This window comes from Dromiciops gliroides, chromosome 2, assembly GCF_019393635.1.
Source record: "Dromiciops gliroides isolate mDroGli1 chromosome 2, mDroGli1.pri, whole genome shotgun sequence".
In the NCBI taxonomy this organism is placed as follows: domain Eukaryota; kingdom Metazoa; phylum Chordata; class Mammalia; order Microbiotheria; family Microbiotheriidae; genus Dromiciops; species Dromiciops gliroides.
In genome coordinates this window covers 265,162,782-265,182,874 of record NC_057862.1, presented here as the reverse complement: position 1 = coordinate 265,182,874, position 20,093 = coordinate 265,162,782, and the positions used below count along the sequence as shown (strand labels likewise).

The 20,093-nt window shown below is 38.9% G+C and overlaps 1 protein-coding gene across 1 annotated transcript in view; it reads left to right on the top strand.

Annotated features, from left to right (window-relative positions):
- The first annotated feature begins 2,643 nt into the window (after window positions 1-2,643).
- TEDC1 (tubulin epsilon and delta complex 1) overlaps window positions 2,644-20,093 on the top strand; it is an 80,132-nt gene continuing 62,682 nt past the window's right edge. Inside the window, exons 1-3 of the mRNA XM_043983739.1 lie at window positions 2,644-2,791; window positions 2,881-2,971; window positions 7,885-8,087. Coding sequence (XP_043839674.1) covers window positions 2,654-2,791; window positions 2,881-2,971; window positions 7,885-8,087 — 432 coding nt within the window. The 5' untranslated portion in view covers window positions 2,644-2,653. The remainder of the gene's footprint in view (window positions 2,792-2,880; window positions 2,972-7,884; window positions 8,088-20,093) is intronic.

Genomic DNA, 20,093 nt, shown 5'->3' with positions numbered 1-20,093 from the left:
TACTTCTCTATATCTTCTTTGGTCCTAAATTCTTCCTCTACCCATAAATCTGACAGATAAATGATTCCATATTCTCTTTATTTGCTTATGGTATCACCCTTTATGTGTAAAGGGTGTACCCATTTTTACCTTATTTTAGTATATGGTGTGAGACAGACTAAACCTAGTTTCTGCCATACTGTTTTCCAGTTTTCCCAGCAGTTTTTTGTCAAATAATGAGTTTTTGTTCCAAAAGCTTGGATCTTTGGGTTTATCACATACTAGATTACTATGGTCATTTATAATATTAATAAAATAAAAATATGCTCACCCCAAACTGTTGCAATTGCAATTAATTTTAAAAACCACAGTTTTAGTTTAATTAGAAAACATACCTTCTCAATGGGTCCAGGAGAGCCTGGAGGGAAGGAGAGAATTTGGGACTAAAAAAAAAATGTTAAAAATAAATTAATATTGGGGGCAGCTAGGTGGTGCAGTGGATATAGCACTGGCCCTGGAGTCAGGAGTACCTGAGTTCAAATCCAGCCTCAGACACTTAACACTTACTAGCTGTGTGACTCTGGGCAAGTCACTTAACCCCAATTGCCTCACTAAAAAAAAAAAATTAATATTCATAATAAAAAAAGATTTCTTTTGTGGAAAAACAAAACAAAATTTCTCAAGGGATTTTGCCTGGATACCTATGGATATCTATGAACCAACTGAGAGAAAAGGCCATATTTGGACTCTTCTCAGAGCCTTAGGGACAGAGAGTGAGTTTGGTTTCAAGTCCCACAACTTTGTTGCAGGAATTTCCCAGAAGGGAACCTCCCTGCACACAAGGCTCTGAGGAGCCAAGGCCCCTGGGACTTAGGCCCACGTAGGGCTTGGAATGGGGCCTGCACTTTGTGGGAGCTCAGCTAAGCTGGGAGTTCACTTTGAGGCACCCGAGGTGATTACCCCATGACCCCAATGTTCAAACCCCGACTTAAGTTTTGTTTCTTGAAAAGTTATGTATGTTTATGTATGTTAACACAGCACTGTTCTAGTGAGGAATGGACATTCTTCTCCAGAATAAGGTTAAGGCCTAGTGTTGCAAGCTGGTCAACTGGTACAATCTGATTGGTCAATTAACAAGGCAATCTGATTGGTCATTACAATTACCAAATATGGGAAGTTGGTAAATTATGTTGTGATAGGTTGTTTCTGTAATGCTATATGGATTGTAATACTGTTATGTGATTGGTTGAGGGGGACTCTTGGTGGGTATAAATCAAGGTGTAGGGACCTCACTTCAGTGCACTCTCTGGCACATTTATCTTCAAGAAGCTGAATAAAGAAGTCTTCATCCACCCTCTGCTGCCTGGTTGGATTCTTTGAGCTATGAGCTGCTAGCAACTGTGATGTATAAAATCTAAATTGTGGTCGCCTTAAATCAGAAGCTTCAGCTCCAGTCTAGCCTAGAGTTCCAGCCTGGTTGGGTTCTTCCTGAAGTCCTCCTCCACAAGCCTGCTTTAATCAAGAACACTCTAACAAGCTGTTTGTGGAAGCTTTTTTATAGATCTGGAACTGAGGCGGTCCTTACACACTGCTTCAAGGTGATTGGTTGGCGTCATCCAAATCCATTGTCTTTGAAGGTGTTCTCAAGTTGAGTTCACAGTCTAGTTTCTGAGAACAATACCTTCTTAAGGGATAGCCAGGTGTGATTACAATCCAATTAACTTGAAGTAGGCTTAATCAGCAGTCAATCACTCTCACTTGATTCAATCAGTATAGATTAATCTCCAGGTGGGTCTTTGAGTATCTGCTAAATCCCATTATTTCATCACACAACACTTGAGCTTCAAAACACTATTTGAGCTGTTTGCTGTGTTTCTAACACAACCAACTTCCCCATGTAAATTAAAAATAAGTTCCTTGAGAAGAAAGTCTTTTTCCCAAGGAGATAAGTGTTTATCGAACTGAATTGGTTTGAATACATCAATCATTCAATCAATAAATATTAGACACCAATTATGTGCCAGGTAACAAGTATAAAGAATGATAAAATCCCTACTGGCATTCTAATGGGGGAGACAACAAGGGTTAAACAAGTACACATATAAATCTATAGACATACACACATTATATAAAATAACTAATATATTTAGCATTTATAGTGACTGGCAGTGTGCTAAGTGCTTTACTATTACTATCTCATTTGACTTTGACAACAACACTGCGATGTACTTTACAGATGAGGAAACTGAGTTTAAATGATTTTCCCAGGATCACACAGCTAGTGTGACCAAGTGTCTGAGGTCATATTTCCAGACCTGACACTTTGTCCACTGCGCCTCGTATACACAACTAGTTAAATACAAGATGAAGGTGGTTTGAGCATAGACTTTGTTAGACCGAATGGTGTTTGACCAAAGGGCTGAGTGAGGTCAGCTCGCACTTGGTCCACTCCCCAAGACCCAAAGATCTTTCCGGTAGCTTCTTTGAAAAACCTTTCTCCAAACCCTAAATTAGTTGCTGGGCCCCTTGAGAATTTGTGGCCGTGATTGGTTCGCAGAGTCAGGGGCGGGGACAAAGTTTTTATCTAGCAACCGTGATTGGGGGAAAGAAAGAGAGCTGCTCTGATTGGATACGGCAATTGCGGAAGAAACGGCGGGGAACCTGGTGGTTCTGGATGGGGCGGTTAGGTAGGCGCTCGCGGGAAGTGGGGCCTGGGCCCCTTCCCAAAGCTATCGCGGCGCTGAGCCGAGCATTACCTGGAGGACTCAGCCCTGAGACCTTCCGCAAGGCTAAATTCGACCTCCCTGAGGTGGTGAGAGGAGGCGGGTGCGAAGAATGCATAGAGTCGTGTGTGTGTGTGTGTGTGTGTGTGTGTGCCTCTGACCGTGTCTTTTCTTCTAGGTCGAGGAGCTTTGGTCTCAGCTTTTCTCCCTCCTGTGGCTCATTCATCCGGAGAGTCCTGTGGCCCCCAGGGATCCTCCTGATGCCCTAGGTAAGTAACAACCCTACTGCCTTTTCCTGCTGCTTGCATCCCCTAATCCTCTTGTCCTAGTCATCATTAAACTCGGAGGCACTGAGCAGATCTAAGCCACTCCCGCTGGAACTCCCTCTTCTACTTCAGAGAATTCTGAACAATAAACAAGGAAGAATGTTTAAAAAGTCTTTGAGTTAAAAAAAATATATCAGTTTCGGGAGTACAAGATGGATATGTGTGTGTATGCATATGGAACATAATGGAATGCAAATCCAGTATTTTATTAATTATTCAACAGCTCATCAACAAGCATTTATCTCGCACCTACCCATGTGCCAAGCATTGAACTAGGTGTTCAATGATACAAATGCTCTCAAGAGTTTACATTTTTTAAAAGAGAGATGGTATAAGTATATACATAATAAATACACAATAAATATAAGGTAGTTAAGTGCAAGGTAATAGGGAGGGATGGCACTAGTGTTTGAAGGAGGATCAGGAAAGATTTCCTTAATATTGAAGGTGATATTTGACCTATATCTTAGAAGAAGAAAGGGATTCTTTGAAATGAACCAGAGAGTTTAATTTTGATTGCAAAGGCAATAGGAAGCCACTAGACTAATTGAGTAGGGGGAATCAGAGGTTTGGGACTTTGGAAATTGTGTAGAACAGAACTGGATGGCACAGTGTATGATGTCTCAGAGCCCGAGCCTGGAATCTGGAAGACCTGAATTCAAATCTGTGTTTAGACATTAGCTTTGTGACCCTGGACAAGTCACTTAACCTTGTTTTGCACCTACTTATCTGGGTTATTGTGAAGATCAAATAAGATAATAATTATAAAGCATTTAGCACAGTGCCTGGCATATAGTAAGTGTTATGTTAATACCAGCTACTAATATAATTTATTAATCCAGAAAAAATGACCAAGAAAGACCAAAGTGGGAAAATTGAGAAGGATCAGTCAGGCAGATAGCAGAACTGGGAGAGAGTAGTGCCATGAAAATCTAGAGGAGAGAGTGGTCAACAGTGTTGAATACAGCCAGAAGTTCAAAAAGAATGAGGTCTGAAAAAAACCAAAACCAAATGATCAAATTTGGCAATTAAGAGATCATAACTGGTAACTTTGGAGGTCATCATCATCTTCTTATCATAATCAAGCATCTATTATCATTTAAGCTGTGCTAAATGCTCAACACTTTCAGTTGAGTGATGAGATCAAAAGCCAGATAGCCTTCCTATCAGGAAATTGAGGATTAATTGAGAGAGGAAGTAAAAGCAGTGAGAGCAGATAACTTTTTCTAGAGCTAGTAGGAGAAAGGAAAGCTACAAAATAATAGTCTACAGTCTAGTAAAGGATGTGGAGACTAGGGCATATTTGAAGGCAATTGAGAAGGAGGCAGTGGAGAAGAGGTTGAAGATATGAGAGAGGGGTATGATTGAGGGATCAATCTGCTGGAGAAGGTGGGAGGGGAGGGGATGGGCACATGTGGAGGAGTTGACCTTGGCAAGAAGGCATACCACATTATCTGATAGGAGAATAGAGAATAGGAGATGTATAGGGGGTTAAGAAGATAGAATTCAAATGACCTTAGTTTTCTGAATAAAGTAAAGCAAGACTTTCAGCTTGATAGGGTGGAGAAATGGAAAGGAGTGGGAAGCCTGAGGAAGAAAGAAGGTTGGGGATAGTTTCTATAGTAAGAGAGAGGGAATTGAGGAATAAAAGAATTGCCTTGCTATAGGTTGAGAGTCCAGTTGAAGTTAGCTTGGATATATCACAAATTTGTCATCCTTAGTTAACTTTGTTTTGTAACTTCTTCCAACTCCATTCAGCATCAGGTGAGTAAGGAGGGAGGAAAAGGAAGGTGAGAACAATCCAGTGTTGAAACTTGGCAAGGGGGATGAATAGTAATTCAGAATTAGAGGACAGTGAGGAGGTGAACTTGGTTAACTGTAGGGACAAGATTAGAAAGTGGGAAAGTGAAATTCGAGCAGGAATAATGGCCTAAGAAAATACTGAGGAGTGGATGTAGTGGCAGCCTTGATGTGGACAAAGAATAGGTTTAGGAGGGATAAGGCATAAGGAATGATGGAAAGATAGGTCTTATAGTAAGAGAAAGGAATGCCATCATTTTTGATTATTGGAACTCTCTTAAATAATGATGAGATTCAGGGTGTGACCATTCATGGCATAGTTGAAATGGAATGGAAGAAAAGTTGGGGGATTTGAGAAAATTGAGGGACTGGAAAGATAGGGTGTTTGAGAAAGGATCTATATGACTGTTAAAGAGCAGGAGTTGGAGAGGTGAGGAAGATAGGGAGCCCATTACTTAATTCTTTGATAAAGTAGGGAGAATGACTTAGGAGCTGGTAGATTATAGCCTCTATGATTAGTATTGGGTGAAAAGGAAGAGAAGTAACTGACAGTGACAGAAGTGGAGAACAAGAAGTATTCTGATTCCCTCTTCTGACCACTATAACAGGGTTTTGGGAAGAGATTAAATCCTGTGCTGGAGAGTATGGTCAGGAATGTGCTATATTATCTTTGGTGTTAGGGATGGAGATGGGAGCCATATCTCTGTAAGTACAAGTAGATGGAAGGGGTTTAAAAGAAAGAGAAAAGTTTAAGAGCTTGAAGGAAATAGCAAAATTCCAAAGAATATAGTGAGTGTGAAGAGATGGAGTCAATAAATGGTGGTAGCCAAAAAATGCTAATGTATCTGAGTCTATATTAAGGTAGGTATAGTGTTGTCCAGTACTATGGAGGTGATAGTTGTGTTCTGTCTTGGTCAGTTACATTTGGAAGGTTGTGTTCAGTATGAGGAAAGTAATGGATAAACTGGAGAAGAGGCTTACTAGGGTGGTGGAGAGTCTTGAAATCATGCTAGATGAAGGAACTGGGAAGTTTATCCTGGAGAAGAAGACAAGGGGAAAATGATAGATATTTAAAAGACTCAGATGGAAAAGGAATGAAACTTTTTCTCCTTTTGCAGAGTATAGAACTAGAAGCAATGGATGAAGGTATAAAGAAAATTTGGGATTGATAACTTTCCTAACAATTTGAGATCTCAATATAGAATGGGCTTCTTGCTTGAGTAATGGGTTTCTCTTTACTGAAGGTCTTCAGACAAAGGCTGGATGACATTTGTTAGAGAAAATCTTGCTCAGGTTCAGGTTGGACGGAAGGAAATAAGTATTTATAAAGTGCCTACTGTCAGGCATTGTGCTAAGTACTTTACAAATCTTATCTCATTTAATCCACCTAGCCCTGAGAGGTGTTATTATTATCTCCATTTTAAATTGAGGAAACTGACAGAGATTAAGTGATTTGCCTAGGGTCATGCAGCTATTAAGTGTCTAAGGTTAGATTTGAATTTAGCTCTTCCTGAATTTGGAGTTTTTTGGGGTGACTGTGTCAGGAGCTCAGAGAGGTCACTCTCCTGACTCTAGGCTCAACATTTCATCTGCTTTGCCAAAGCTGTCCCAGATGACCTTTGAAGTCCCTTCCAACCTGATGATTCCCAAATCTTCACCTGCGATTCTGAAAAGGAAGAAACAGATTCAGACCCTGCCACCTGGGAACTCATAGCTTGGGGATAGAGGGACGCCATTTATATTAGAAAGATAAAGAATTCTACAAGGGTGGGTATGATAAGTACAAAATCCAAGATGAGGCGTTAAGATTCTTTTTTTTGTTTTATTTTTTTAATTTAATTTTTTAAAATGCAAAAGTATTTTATTGTTTTCTAGTTTTCAACATTTGTTGTTGTTTGTTTTTTTTGGCGGGGCAATGGGGGTTAAGTGACTTGCCCAGGGTCACACAGCTAGTAAGTGTTGAGTGTCTGAGGCTGGATTTGAACTCAGGTACTCCTGAATCCAGGGCCGGTGCTTTATCCACTGCACCACCTAGCTGCCCCAGCATTTGTTTTCATAAGATTTTTAGTTCCAAATTTTTTCCCCTCCCTTCCCTCTGCCCTTCCCTCTGCATTAGTCATGTTGTGAAAGAAGAATCAGAACAAAAGGGGAAAACCTCAAAAAAGAAAAAACAAAAACAAAAGTAGAAACAGTATGGTTCAATCTACATTTAGAATCCACAGTTATTTTTTTCTGGATGTGGAAAACATTTTCCATCATGAATTCTTTGGAATTGTCTTGGATCATTGCACTGCTTGGAAGAGCTAAGTCTATCACAGTTGATCATCATACAGTGTTGCTGTTACTGTGTACAATGTTCTCCTGGTTCTGCTCACTTCACTCAATATCAGTCCACTTAAGTCTTTTCCAGGTTTTTCCTATACCACTTGTTCAGCCGTTCCCCAATTGATGGGCATTCCCTCGATTTCCAATTCTTTGCCACCACAAAGAGAGCTGCTATAAATATTTTTGTACAAGTGGGTCCTTTTCCCCTTTTTATGATCTCTTTGGGATACAGACCTAGTAGTGGTATTAGTGGGTCAAAGGGTATGCACGGTCCCATAGCCCTTTGGGCATAGTTTGAAATTGCTCTCTAGAATGGTTGGATCAGTTCACAACTCCACCAATAGTACATTAGTGTTCCAATTTTTCTACAGCTTCTCCTATTTTGTCGTATTAGCCAATCTGATAGGTGGGAGGTGGTATCTCAGAGTTGTTTTAATTTCCATTTCTCTAGAGGATTTAAGATTCTAAAGACTATAGGATTTCAGAAAAGGAGATGATTACAAAGTGATCATGAAGTTTGATAGGCCAGAGAAGACTTTGTAAAGGAGATGGGCCAGATTTAGACAAGGGTTAAGTAGAAATACTGAAGTAAGGATGTTCATGCTGTATGGTGGGATGATGAGACTGTTCTCTTAGGGGCTTGGGGTAAGGGAAGAAGGAGAGAATATGCTGGCAAATATCCTGGATTGGCCTGGCTTGAGTTTACTTATATTCTCATTTACCTTTTTCAGAGGGCCAGATCCGTTTTGTAAAGTGTGTACTGCGCTGCCATGGCTATGGAAGACAACATTTTTACCAGATTCCTGAAGTTGGCTCTCATGGCAGTTGTGAGCTATTGTTGGCCTTCTCTTGGCTACTTGCATACCTCAGCCTGCCAGAGCGATTTCTGTGGCAAAATTGTGTACACCAGGGTGATGATGTCTGGATCTGCTCGGTGAGTTCACATTCTTGGGGATTGGGGTTGGGGTGGGGACTCTTTGGGCACAGGAGATACTAGTTAGCATTGACTGGCTCCTGTTAACTTTTTCCCCTTGATCCCCAGGGAATGGTTTGCCTACTTCTTCCTCCTGACCTAACCTAATACTTCCAACCTGGGGTTTTCATTTCCTAGGCCCACTGCATAATGGGAAACAGACTTCTGGCTTCTTCACACTCTTCTTCCAGTGATTTCAGTGCTCTTAAGTATGGGGAAATAAATAGGATTAAAGCAACAGATAACAGAAAGGTTACATAATTCCACTGTATCTTAAAAATTATGCTAAAAGTCCATCTGTTCATTGGAAAGAGGAGTTCAGCCTGACCATTGTTTATTTAACAAAGTATAAATAACCAGGTCAATCCAACCCCTGTGCATCTTTTTATTCTCCTCCAACTTTCTTTATCTTCTTCTGGCAGATGGGGAGTCTCTCTTTTTAAAAAAAACCTAATTAAAATTTGATATTTTATTTTCTAAGTTATTTTTTAAAATTTAAACTTTTTAAGAATTTATTTTTGGTATTCTTTTAAAAAAAATTTTTAAGTTCCAAATTTCCCCTACCTTCCACCCCCTCCCCCATATACCGAGAAGGCAAGCAATATATCACTTACACATGTGACATCATTTCCATATCAGCCATATTGCAAAAAAACCAAGAAAAATTTAAAAAGTGAGAAAATTATATTCCAATTTATACTCAGAGTTTATCAATTTTCTTTCCAGAGGTGGATAGCATTTTTTCATCATTAGTCCTTTGGAATTGTTTTAGATCACTATATTGATCAGAATAGCCAAGTCTTTTCTTTCACAGTTGATCATCATTATAACGTTATGGTTACTGTGTACAGTGATCTCCTGGTTCTTCTCACTTCACTTTGCATCTGTTCATATAGGTCTTGCCATGTTTGTTTGAACATCATCCTCTCCCCCCTAATTTTTTTTTTTTGGTGAGGCAATTGGGGTTAAGTGACTTGCCCAGGGTCACACAGCTAGTACATGTCAAGTGTCTGAGGCTGGATTTGAACTCAGGTCCTCCTGAATCCAGGGCCAGTGCTCTATCCACTGCGCCACCTAGCTGCCCCCTTCCCCCCTAATTTTTGATAATACAGTAGTACTCCATCACAATCATATGTCACAGCTTGTTCAGTCATTCCCCAGTTGATGAGCATCCCCTTGATTTCCATTTCTTTGCCACCACAAAAATGACTGCTATAAACATTTTTGTACATACATATAGTTCCTTTTTGTTTGATATCTTTGGAATACAGACCCAGTAGTGATATTTCTGGCCCTAGAACCTAGTTCTACTCATTAGTGTACCTATTTTCCCCTCATCCTCTTTAGCACTTGTCGTTTCTGATAGTTGTGAGATGGTACCTCAGAGTTGTTTTAATTTGCCTTTCTCTTTTTTTTCTTTTTGCAGGGCAATGAGGGTTAAGTGACTTGTTCAAAGTCACACAGCTAGTAAGTGTCAAGTGTCTGAGGTCCTCCTGAATCCAGGGCTGGTGCTTTATCCACTGCATCACCTAGCTGCCCCCTAATTTGCCTTTCTCTTATCAATAATGATTTTTTTTTTCATGTTACTATAGATAGCTTTGATTTCTTCTGAAAACTGCCTGTTTATATCCTTTGACCATTTACTGATTGGGGAGTGGTTTTTATTTTTATAAATTTGACTCAGTATAGAGTTGAGAAATGAGGCCTTTGTCAGAGAAACTTGCTGTAAAATTTTTTGATGTTACATTATAGCCTATGGTACCTTTTAGAATAATGAAGTTTCCCTGATTATCTCTTAATTAGGCCTATTTTTGCTTTTGCTTTGTCTGAGATCATGATTACTACCCCTGCCTTTTTTTTACTTCAGCTGAAGGGCAGCTGTGTGATACTGTGGATAGAGCACTGGGCTTGGATTGAGCTTCCTGATGGAAGTGTCCCAGACACTTTGTAGCTGTGTGACCCTGGGAAAGTCACTTGATTATGTTTGCCTCAGTTCTTCAATCTGCAAAATGAGCTGGAGAAGTAAATTTCAAACTAGTCCACTATCTTTTCCAAGAAAACCATAAATAGGGTCAGAAGAATTGGACATGACTGAATAACACACTTCAGGTGAAGCATATAACATTCTGCTCCAGCCCTTTATTTTAACTCTGTGTGTGTCTTTCTAGTTAAAGTATGTCTCTTATAAACAACATATTGTTGGATTCTGGTTTGTAATCCATTCTATTATCCACTTCCAGTTTATGAGTAAGCTCATCCTATTCACATTCATAGTTGTGTTTACTAACTGTATGCTTGAATCTCACTTTCATCAAAGAGGGAAGAATACACACACACACACACACACACACACACACACACACACTCAGTTGTGTATGGAAATGTAACTTACCCAGTACGGAAATATGAGAGGAAGGGCACTTAAAAAAGAGGGGAAGGGATGATAAAAGGGAGAACAGATTAAGGGAGGCAGTGGTTAGAAACAAATAAATTTTTGAGGAGGTACAGGAGAAAAAGAAAATGGGATGGAGGGAAGTACAGTTAGTAAACTGTATTTGGCCACTTCTTTTTTTCAGGTGCTATTTTCTTCAGTATTTTTTTTTTTGGTAAAATAACCAAGCTGTTAATTCTCTTTTCATAATTTTCTTGCATCACTCTCATTTCTTGTCCCAATTTTTCCTCTACCGCTTTTATCTCTTTCTTTAACCCTCACAGTAATTCTTGTTAGATTTGAGTTCAGTTAGCATTTTATTTGAGGCTTTTTTTGGGTAGCTGTTTTCACGTTGTTGTCATCTTCTTAGCCTTTCCTGCCACCATAATAGCTTTTTATGGTCAACATTTTTTTTGCTTTTTTGCTCATTTTTCCAGCCAATTTCTTGACTTTGAACTTTAAATCAAAGTTGGGCTCTGCTCATCTAGGGGTGGGGAGGCACTGTCCCAAACTTAAGGCTTTTTTGTGCTGCTATTTTCAGAGCTAGTTTTGGGAGTCTGCAAGTTTTTGGTGCTTACAGGGCATTGTGATCCTAGGAGAGATATGGCCATTGCTCTCCTGGTCTGGGCTCTGGTCCCCAGAAAGGGCTTAGTCCCCTGTAGCCACAAGTGCTAGCATTCCTCTTTGCTTTTGGAATGGTGACCAGGCCTCTGATCCCTTGTGACAGACCAGTAGTGCCCCTTTCCACCCTGGAACTGTGACCCAGAACTGCGTATGGGCAATAGAGTTGTCATGCAGCTCTAGCAGTACCCAGTGACAACAAAAGGTCTTCATTTACCTCTTTCTGGCCAATTGTCTGACCTCTTTATTATCCCTGGGCTGAGAACTCTTGAAGTTACTGCTGCTGCAGCTGCTGTTGCCATTGCTACCTCTGAGCCTCTACTCCATGTCACAGACTTCTGTGACCTCTTAAGTTTTCTTAGGCCATAAAAATGTCTTATTAAAAGGTCAGCCTTTTGTTGGCTTTGCTGCTCTAAAGTTTGATTTGAAGTATTATTTTAAAGTTGTTTAGAGGAGAATGTTGGGGGAATTCAGCTGGGTGGTTGCCCTTAATCTGCCATCTTGGCCAGATGGTGAGTCTTAGGAAGCATAAAACACTGAAGTGAGATTTCTGCATTACAGAACAGCATCTAGACTTTGTGTTCGTTCCGTGTCTTCCTTCTTTATAAAGGAGGAGTTCTCTCAGCATTTCCTGTTATCTGAGCTATACCCAAGCTCTCTTCACATTTCTTCTCATTTCTTCTTCCTTTGTCTTTGGGCTTTGTTTCCTTTGGGCTTTACACATACTTATCTAGGGGTAAAGGGTTGGAATTGGTATGGGTGGCTTCTAGGCCGAGCTGGTTGGGTACAGTTTTAAGAAGAGTCTAGGTAAGAGCAGTCATGGGCAATTGGTCTGTATGATACTGTGGGAATGGGATCATTACACTACTTCAGGAAGGCTTCTAGCTTCTAGGATTCTTAGATATATATACTTTGATTTGGGCTAGGCTTTCAGGTGTTTTTCTGCTCCCTTGGGGTGCAAAGAGATGCTCTCTAATTCAGGGTTTTGGGGGAATTTATCTTTGGAAACTTCACTCCAGGATTTGGGTCTTCTCCTGATGATACCATTTCCCAGCTTTCTAGAAATGCTCTTTCAAGGACACAACTGTTTTACTGGGATATAAGTGAAATATTCTTGGGGCATACATACACTATATACAGGTGAGGTAAGTTGAGCAGTCTTGAGTTCCTCTTTTGCTTTGGCACAGGTATTTACTCTCATGTTTCTTGGCTTGGCACAGGTTGGAAGCATTTCTCTTTTAACCTTGCTGTCCCACTTTCTTGGGATTCACAGGATAGAATCCTAGAACTGGAAGGGACCTAAGAGGTTAGATGGTCCAGCCTTTCAATTTAAAAGTATGAATCCCCATTTGTTGTTTTTGTTGTTGTTGTTTTTTTGGTGGGACAGTGAGGGTTAAGTGACTTGCCCAGGGTCACACAGCTAGTACATGTCAAGTGTCTGAGGCTGGATTTGAACTCAGGTCCTTCTGAATCCAGGGCTGCTGCTTTATTCACTGTGCCACCTAGCTGCCCCCAATCTCCATTTGTAATAGCCAAGAACTGACACAGCAAATCTGGTCGCTCATATCTGAAATTGGAACAAAATGAGACACTGTTAGTTCATATAAACAGTTAACAAGTTTTTGTAGTTTGTGTAGACAAAGTTGGGGAAGGACATTCAAAGCAGGAAAAGGATATTTATTGAGGATATATCTTTGATCTAGCTAAGCATAACTGTCTCTTGCTGTTGATCTGAAGCCAAAAACTTTAGGGAAGGGCTCCCAGTCCCTTGAGTCCTCTCTGCTTTTAAACTCAAGATGATGAAGTCATCCCAGTGGCCCAAGACAGTTAAATCTTAAGGATAGTTTAATATCTTTTTGTTTTTGTTTTTGTTTTTGTTTTTTTTGAGGGGCAATGGGGGTTAAGTGACTTGCCCAGGGTCACACAGCTAGTAAGTGTCAAGTGTCTGAGGCCGGACCTGAACTCAGATACTCCTGAATCCAGGGCCGGCGCTCTATCCGCTGCGCCACCTAGATGCCCCCAGTTTAATATCTTTTAAGGAAAAAACTCCATGGCTTTAGACTGCTGTTCCCACTACATCTTCTATATCCTTTATAAATATTTGTCCACTTTCCATATGAACATTTCCTATGCACCATTTCATGTGGCATTTTTTAATTTCAAAAAATTTTAATGAACATTTTTATTTATAGTTTTGGGTTCTAATTGTTATCCCTCTTTCCCTCTCTCCCCTCCCCCATCCCTGAGGCGGCAGTCAGATATAGATGATGTATGATTATGTAAAACATCATATTTGTCATTTTGTACAAGAAAAGTTGATTAAAAGAAAAAAAATGAGAGTGAAAAACAGCATGCTTCAGTCTGTTCCATCACTATCAGTTCCTTCTTTGGAGGTGGATAGTATGTTTCATCAGTAGTCCTTTGAGATTGTCTTGGAGCATTGTATTGTTGATTATATATGTTATATTGTTGATATGGGGTGTTCAGGGAGATCTAGCACCTCTACTGTGAGGACTTGTGGAGCCTTTTCAGGTCTGCTCATCTACCTTTGGTGTCTAACTTCACACAACTCTGACCTTTGGATTCAAGAAGCTGTAGCATACACCGTGGTTACATCCTGATAAAACCATCACAGCAGATGGATGGGTTAAACCAGGTTGAGGGTAATTGACAGGCTTTAAGCCTGTTGGTGAGTTAGGGAGATGTCTACTGGACTTCCTCCTGCAGAATGGGTGGATGAGAACAGCTTGTTCTAGCGTCCTTCGAGATGGCTGAAGGGAAGCACAGCGGAGTGCTTAGAGCTTGGTCAGGCATGAAAGACACCAAGGTTGTCCACTGCATCCTGTCATTGCCAGTCCTCCTGACTTTTCTCTTACTCCTGGACATCAATAACTCTGGAAGAGAGTGAGGCTGATGATTTGGTACAACTTTGCCTCACTTAAATGCAATTCATGCACAAGTCAAGACATCACTCTGTGATGTCACTGGTCCTCTTCAAAATGAAGGACAACAACATGAACATTTCTTTTGCCTTCTTTTTTCCTCTACTGTCTTGTGTGTGTGTGTGTGTGTGTGTGTGTGTGTGTTTGCTTTCCATGATATTGTATGTACCATGGTACTTGAGTATAGTAAAAAATATATATGTATATATATATTTTTTGTGGGGCAGTGAGGGTTTAGTGACTTGCCCAGAGTCTTCCTGAATCCAGGGCCTGTGCTTTATCCACTGCACCACCTAGCTGCCCCAGTTAAAAAAGAAAAAATATAGAACGGCTGCCTCTGGACCCAAAGCTCCGGTTTCAGTGAGTTATTTCAGTTTTTTCTCTCAATGGCCATCAACAACCTCCACTAGGCCCTGTAGTTTCAAGTTTCTACAAACTTTTTTTTTTGTGTGTGAGGCAATTGGGGTTAAGTGACTTGCCCAGGGTCACACAGCTAGTAAGTGTTAAGTGTCTGAGGCCGGATTTGAACTCAGGTCCTCCTGACTCCAGGGCCGGTGCTCTATCCACTGTGCCACCTAGCTGCCCCCAAACTTATTTTTAAATATCAGATAAGTTGCTACTAGGGAAGGGAGGTGAAAGGGAACAAGCATTTTTTAATAAATCTACTATGTGCTAGGCTAAGAGCTTTATAAATATCTTATTTGATCTTTACAACAGTCCTGGGATTGTGGTGATGTTATCCCCAATTTACAGTTGAGAAAACTTAGGTAGACAAGTTAAATGAGTCTGGATTTGAATTTGGGGCTTCCTGATTTAGGCTCAGTGCTTTTATCCACTTGTACTACTTAGTTTTATTAGAAAATTAAGGGAAAGTAAAATCAAAACAGATTAATTCAAAAAAGATCACAAAGACTAGAGGTAGTTAATCCTGTCTAACTGTATAACCTATACTGGTCTTGTCCTTTCTCATTACATACGAGGCTTCTTTCTCCTTTTGGTGACTAACTTAGAATAGGCTTTCCTTAGTGTTTCAGACCTCAGAACATATTTCCATTCCTTTTGAGTTTTAAAGATTCTGCCCTTCTTTGTACCTCCTATAATGATCCAGAATCTGGAGATTTCTTTCTTTCTTTTTTTTTTTTTTTTGGACAAGGCAATGAGGGTTAAGTGACTTGCCCAGGGTCACACAGCCAGTAAGTGTCAAGTGTCTAAGGCTGGATTTGAACTCAGGTACTCCTGAATCCAGGGCTGGTGCCTTATCCACTGCGCCACCTAACTGCCCCTGGAGATTTCTTAACTAGGGATAGCTAGTAAAGCTTGGATGCTAGTAAAGCATCCAATGAATATTTTCTAGGAACTCAGACCACTAGTCCTATATGCTTGCTCTGTATTAGTGTCTTCCCTCTCCTCCAACCATTCAATTCTTTTTTATAATTTCACATTAGCCCTATTGTAAGTGTATTAAATATGTTTCTGTTCTAAGGGAAAGGTCATTACAGGCTTCACAGTACCATAGTGCATGGTGGGTATATATGAGCTGCATGAGTGGGCATGCTCATACATGAGCTGCTGAGACAGGTAGAGACAGACATAGAAAAATTGTTTTGACTATGTTTCTGCCCTGGACCTGTAGGTGGCTCTGGTTCCCAGGAAATCCATAAATCTGTGGTCCTGTGCAGTTACTGACTGACTGACTAGACCTGAGGGAGAGAGTTGTAGCTTTTACCAGCCTGTCAATCCCGGATGAACTTCTCTTTACTCATGTTGGGGGCAGAGTGAGAAAGACAGTTAGCCACTGGCAGAATCTTAGCATTAGGAGGGACCTCAAAGGCTACCTAGAGGCAGCTAGGTGGTGCAGTGGATAGGACTGTGGGCCTGGAGTCAGGAAGACCTGAGTTAAAATCCAACTTCAGATACTAGCTGCATGTTACTTAACTTGCTTGCCTTTCCTCATCTATGTAATGGGGATAATAATAGCACCTATCTATTTTGAGGATCAAATGAGGTAAAGCACTCACTTAGCCTATTCTACTTTGCTTCTAACCACTGCCTCCTTTAATCTGCCTTTCTTTCTATCAGATCCTCCCACAACCTCCATTCTCTTATCTTCTTCCCCTCCTTCTTCCCTATGGGTTAAGATAGATTTCTTTTTTAAAAAAAATTATTTAGAATTTTTTGTGTATATTTTCCAAGAAAATTAATATTTAATCCATTTTATTTGTTTCTAGTGAAATTTGTTTATTTGTAAAGAATTTTAAAAATTCTCTTCCTTTAGGAAAGAACCTATTCAAGTCATTTTTTTCCATTTTGTAATATTTTTATTAGTTTTCATTTGTATTATTTATAGATAAAAGAGGGTATAGCAGATAAGAGTACTACTCTGGAAGATCAAGGACAAATCATTTAACCTCTCTGCCTTACTCAATTCTTCTCTCCCCCCTCCCCCCATCTTAATAGTATTTAATTTTTTTCCAGTTACATGTAAAGACAGTTTTCAACATTTATTTTTTTATTATTATTATTTTTTTGCCAGGCAATGAGGATTAAGTGACTTGCCCAGGGTCACACAGCTATTAAGTGTCAAGTGTCAGGCTGGATTTGAACTCAGGTCCTCCTGAATCCAAGGCCAGTACTTTATCCACTGTGCCACCTAGCTGCAACATTTGTTTTTATAACATTTTGAGTTCCAAGTTTTTCTTCCTCCCTTCCTTACCTCCCCCTTCCACAAGATAGCAACCAATCTGATATAGGTTATATATGCGCAGACATGTTAAACATATTTCAACATATTTCCACATTAGTCATGTTGCAAAAGAAGAATCAGAACAAAAAGAAACAAGAAAAAAGACAAAAGCAAAAAAGTGAAAATAGTATGGTTCAATCTACATTGAAATTCCACAGTTCTTTTTCTGGATGTGGAGAGCATTTTCCATCATGAGCGCCCCTCCTGAGGCCAGCAAGCAATCTGATAACAGGTTATACATTATAATCATGTTAAATAAATGATGTTAATCATGCTATAAGAGAAGCATCAGAACAAAAAGGAAAAAAATGCAAGAAAGAATAAACAGGAACAATAACAAAAAAGCAACAACAAAAGTGAAATGCTTCAGTCTGCATTCAGACTCTACAATTCTTTTTCTGGATGTGGAGAGCATTTTCCACCATCAGTCTTTTGGTATTGTTGTGGATCATTGTATTGCAGTTGATCATCATACAATGTTGTTGATACTGTGTACTCTTGGTACTGCTCATTTCACTCAGCATCAATTTGTGTAAGTCTTTCCAGGTTTTTCTGAAATTCATCTGCTTATCATTTCTTACAGCACAATAGTATTCCATTACATTCATATACCACAACTTGTTTAGCCATTCCTCAATTGATAGGCATCCCCTGAATTTCCAGTTCTTTGCTATCACCAAAAAAGAAGTTATAAATATTTTTGTACATGTAGGCCCTTTTCACTTTTTTATGATCTCTTTGGGATATAGACCTGGGATATAGTAATGGTATTGCTGGGTAAAAGGGAATGCACAGTTTTAAAGCCTTTTGGGAATGGTTCCAAATTGCTTTCCAGAATAGTTGGATCAGTTCACAGCTCCACCAACAGTGCATTAGTGTTCCAATTTTTCCATATATTCCCTAACATTTAACATTTTAATTTTTTGTCATATTAGCCAATTGGATAGGTGTATGGTGGTACCTCAGAGTAGTTTTAATTTGCATTTCTCTAATGAGTAGTGATTGAGAACATTTTTTCATATGGCTGTAGATAGGTTTAATTTCTTCATCTGAAAACTGCCTGTTCATATCCTTTGACCATTTCTCAATTGGGGAATGACTTGTATTCTTATATATTTGATTCAGTTCTCTCTCTATATTTTGGATATGAGGCCTTTATCAGAAACAAAACACTGTAAAAATTTGTTTCCCAGCTTTCTGCTTTCCTTCCAGTCTTGCTTGCATTGGTTTTGTTTGTGTAAAACCTTTTATATTTAATGTAGTCAAAATGATCCACTCTGCATTTTATAATGCTCTCTATCTCATCTTTGGTCATAAATTCTTCCCCTTTCCATAGATCTGACAAGTAAACTATTCCTTCCTTTTATAATTTGCCTATGGTATCACCCTTTATTTCTAGATCTTGTACCCATTTTTACTTTACTTTTGTATATAGTATAAGATGTTGGTCTATGCTTAGTTTCTGCCATACTGTTTTCCAGTTTTCCCAGCAGTTTATTTTTTTTTATTTTATTTTTTTAGTGAGGCAGTTGGGGTTAAGTGACTTGCCTAAGGTCACACAGCTAGTAAGTGTTAAGTGTCTGAGGCCGCATTTGAACTCAGGTCCTCCTGACTGCAGGGCTGGTGCTCTGTCCACTGCACCACCTAGCTGCCCCTTGTTAATTGTTTTTTACTTGATTCTTTAGTATTCTCTAAATATACCATTATATAATCTGCAAAGAGTGATAAGTTTTGTTTCTTCCTTGCTTATTCTAATTCCTTCAACTTCTTTTTCTGTAACATTTCTAGTACAATATTGAATAATAGTGGTGATAATGGACGTCCTTGTTTCACCCCCCGATTTTATTGGGAATGCCTCTAACTTATCTCCATTGCATGTAATGCTTGCTGATGGTTTAAGATAGATATTATTTATCATCTTAAGGAAAACTCCATTTATTCTTATGCTCTGTAGTGTTTTTAATAAGAATGGGTACTGGTTTTTGTCAAAAGCTTTCTCTGCATCTATTGAGATATATAATTTTGGTTAGTTTTATTATTGATGTGGTCAATTATGTTGATAGTTTTCTTAATGTTAATCCAGCCCAGCATTCTTGGTATAAATCCCAGTGTATTATCATGGTGATAAATTGCTATAATCTCTTTGCTAATATTCTATTTAAAATTTTTGCATCAGTAATCATTAGGGAGATTGGTCTATAATTTTTTCTCTGTTTTTGCTCTTCCTGGTTTAGGTATCAACACTATATTTGTATCAAAAGGAATTTGGTAGGATTCTTTCTTCACTTATTTTTCCAAATAACTTATATAGTATTAGAATTAATTGTTCTTTAAATGTTTGGTAGAATTCACATGTATGTATTCACACCCATCTGGCCCTGGAGATATTTTCTTAGGGAGTTCATTGATGGCTTGTTCAATTTCTTTTTCTAAAATGGTCCCATTTAAGGATGCTATTTCCTGGCCTCTTAATCTGGGCAATTTATATTTTTGTAAATATTCATCCATTTCCTTTAGATTGTCAAATTTATTGGCATACAGTTGGGCCAAATTGCTTTAATATTCACTTCATTGGTGGTGAATTCACCCCTTTCATTTTTGATTCTAATAATTTTTTAAAAATCAAATTAACCAAAGGTTTATCTATTTTACTGATTTTTTTTCATAAAACCAGCTCTTAATTTTATTGATTAATTCTATAGTTTTCTTAATTTCAGTTTTACCAATCTCTCCTTTAAATTTCAGAATTTCTAATTTGGTGTTTAATTGGAGATTTCTAATTTGTTCTTTTTCTAGCTTTTTTAGTTGCATGCCCAATTGATTTATCTCCCATTTCACTATTTTATTCATGTAAGCATTTAGAAGTACACATTTCCCATAAGAACTGCTTTGGCTGCATCTTATAAGTTTTGGTATGTTGTCTTATTATTGTCATGCTCTTGGATGAATTTTTGGTAGTTTCTATGATTTGTTGTTTGACCCACTCATTCTTTAGCTTGAGATTATTTAGTTTCCAATTAATTTTCAGTCTCTTTCCATGGCTCTTTATGACATGTAATTTTTATTGCATCATGATCTGAAAAGGATGCATTTACTCTTTCTGCCTTTCTGCACTTGACTATGAGGTTTTTATGCCCTAATACATGGTCAGTTTTTGTGTATGTGCCATGTACTGTTGAGAAAAAGGTATATTCTTTTCTTTCTTTCTTTTTTTTTTGGCGGGGCAATGA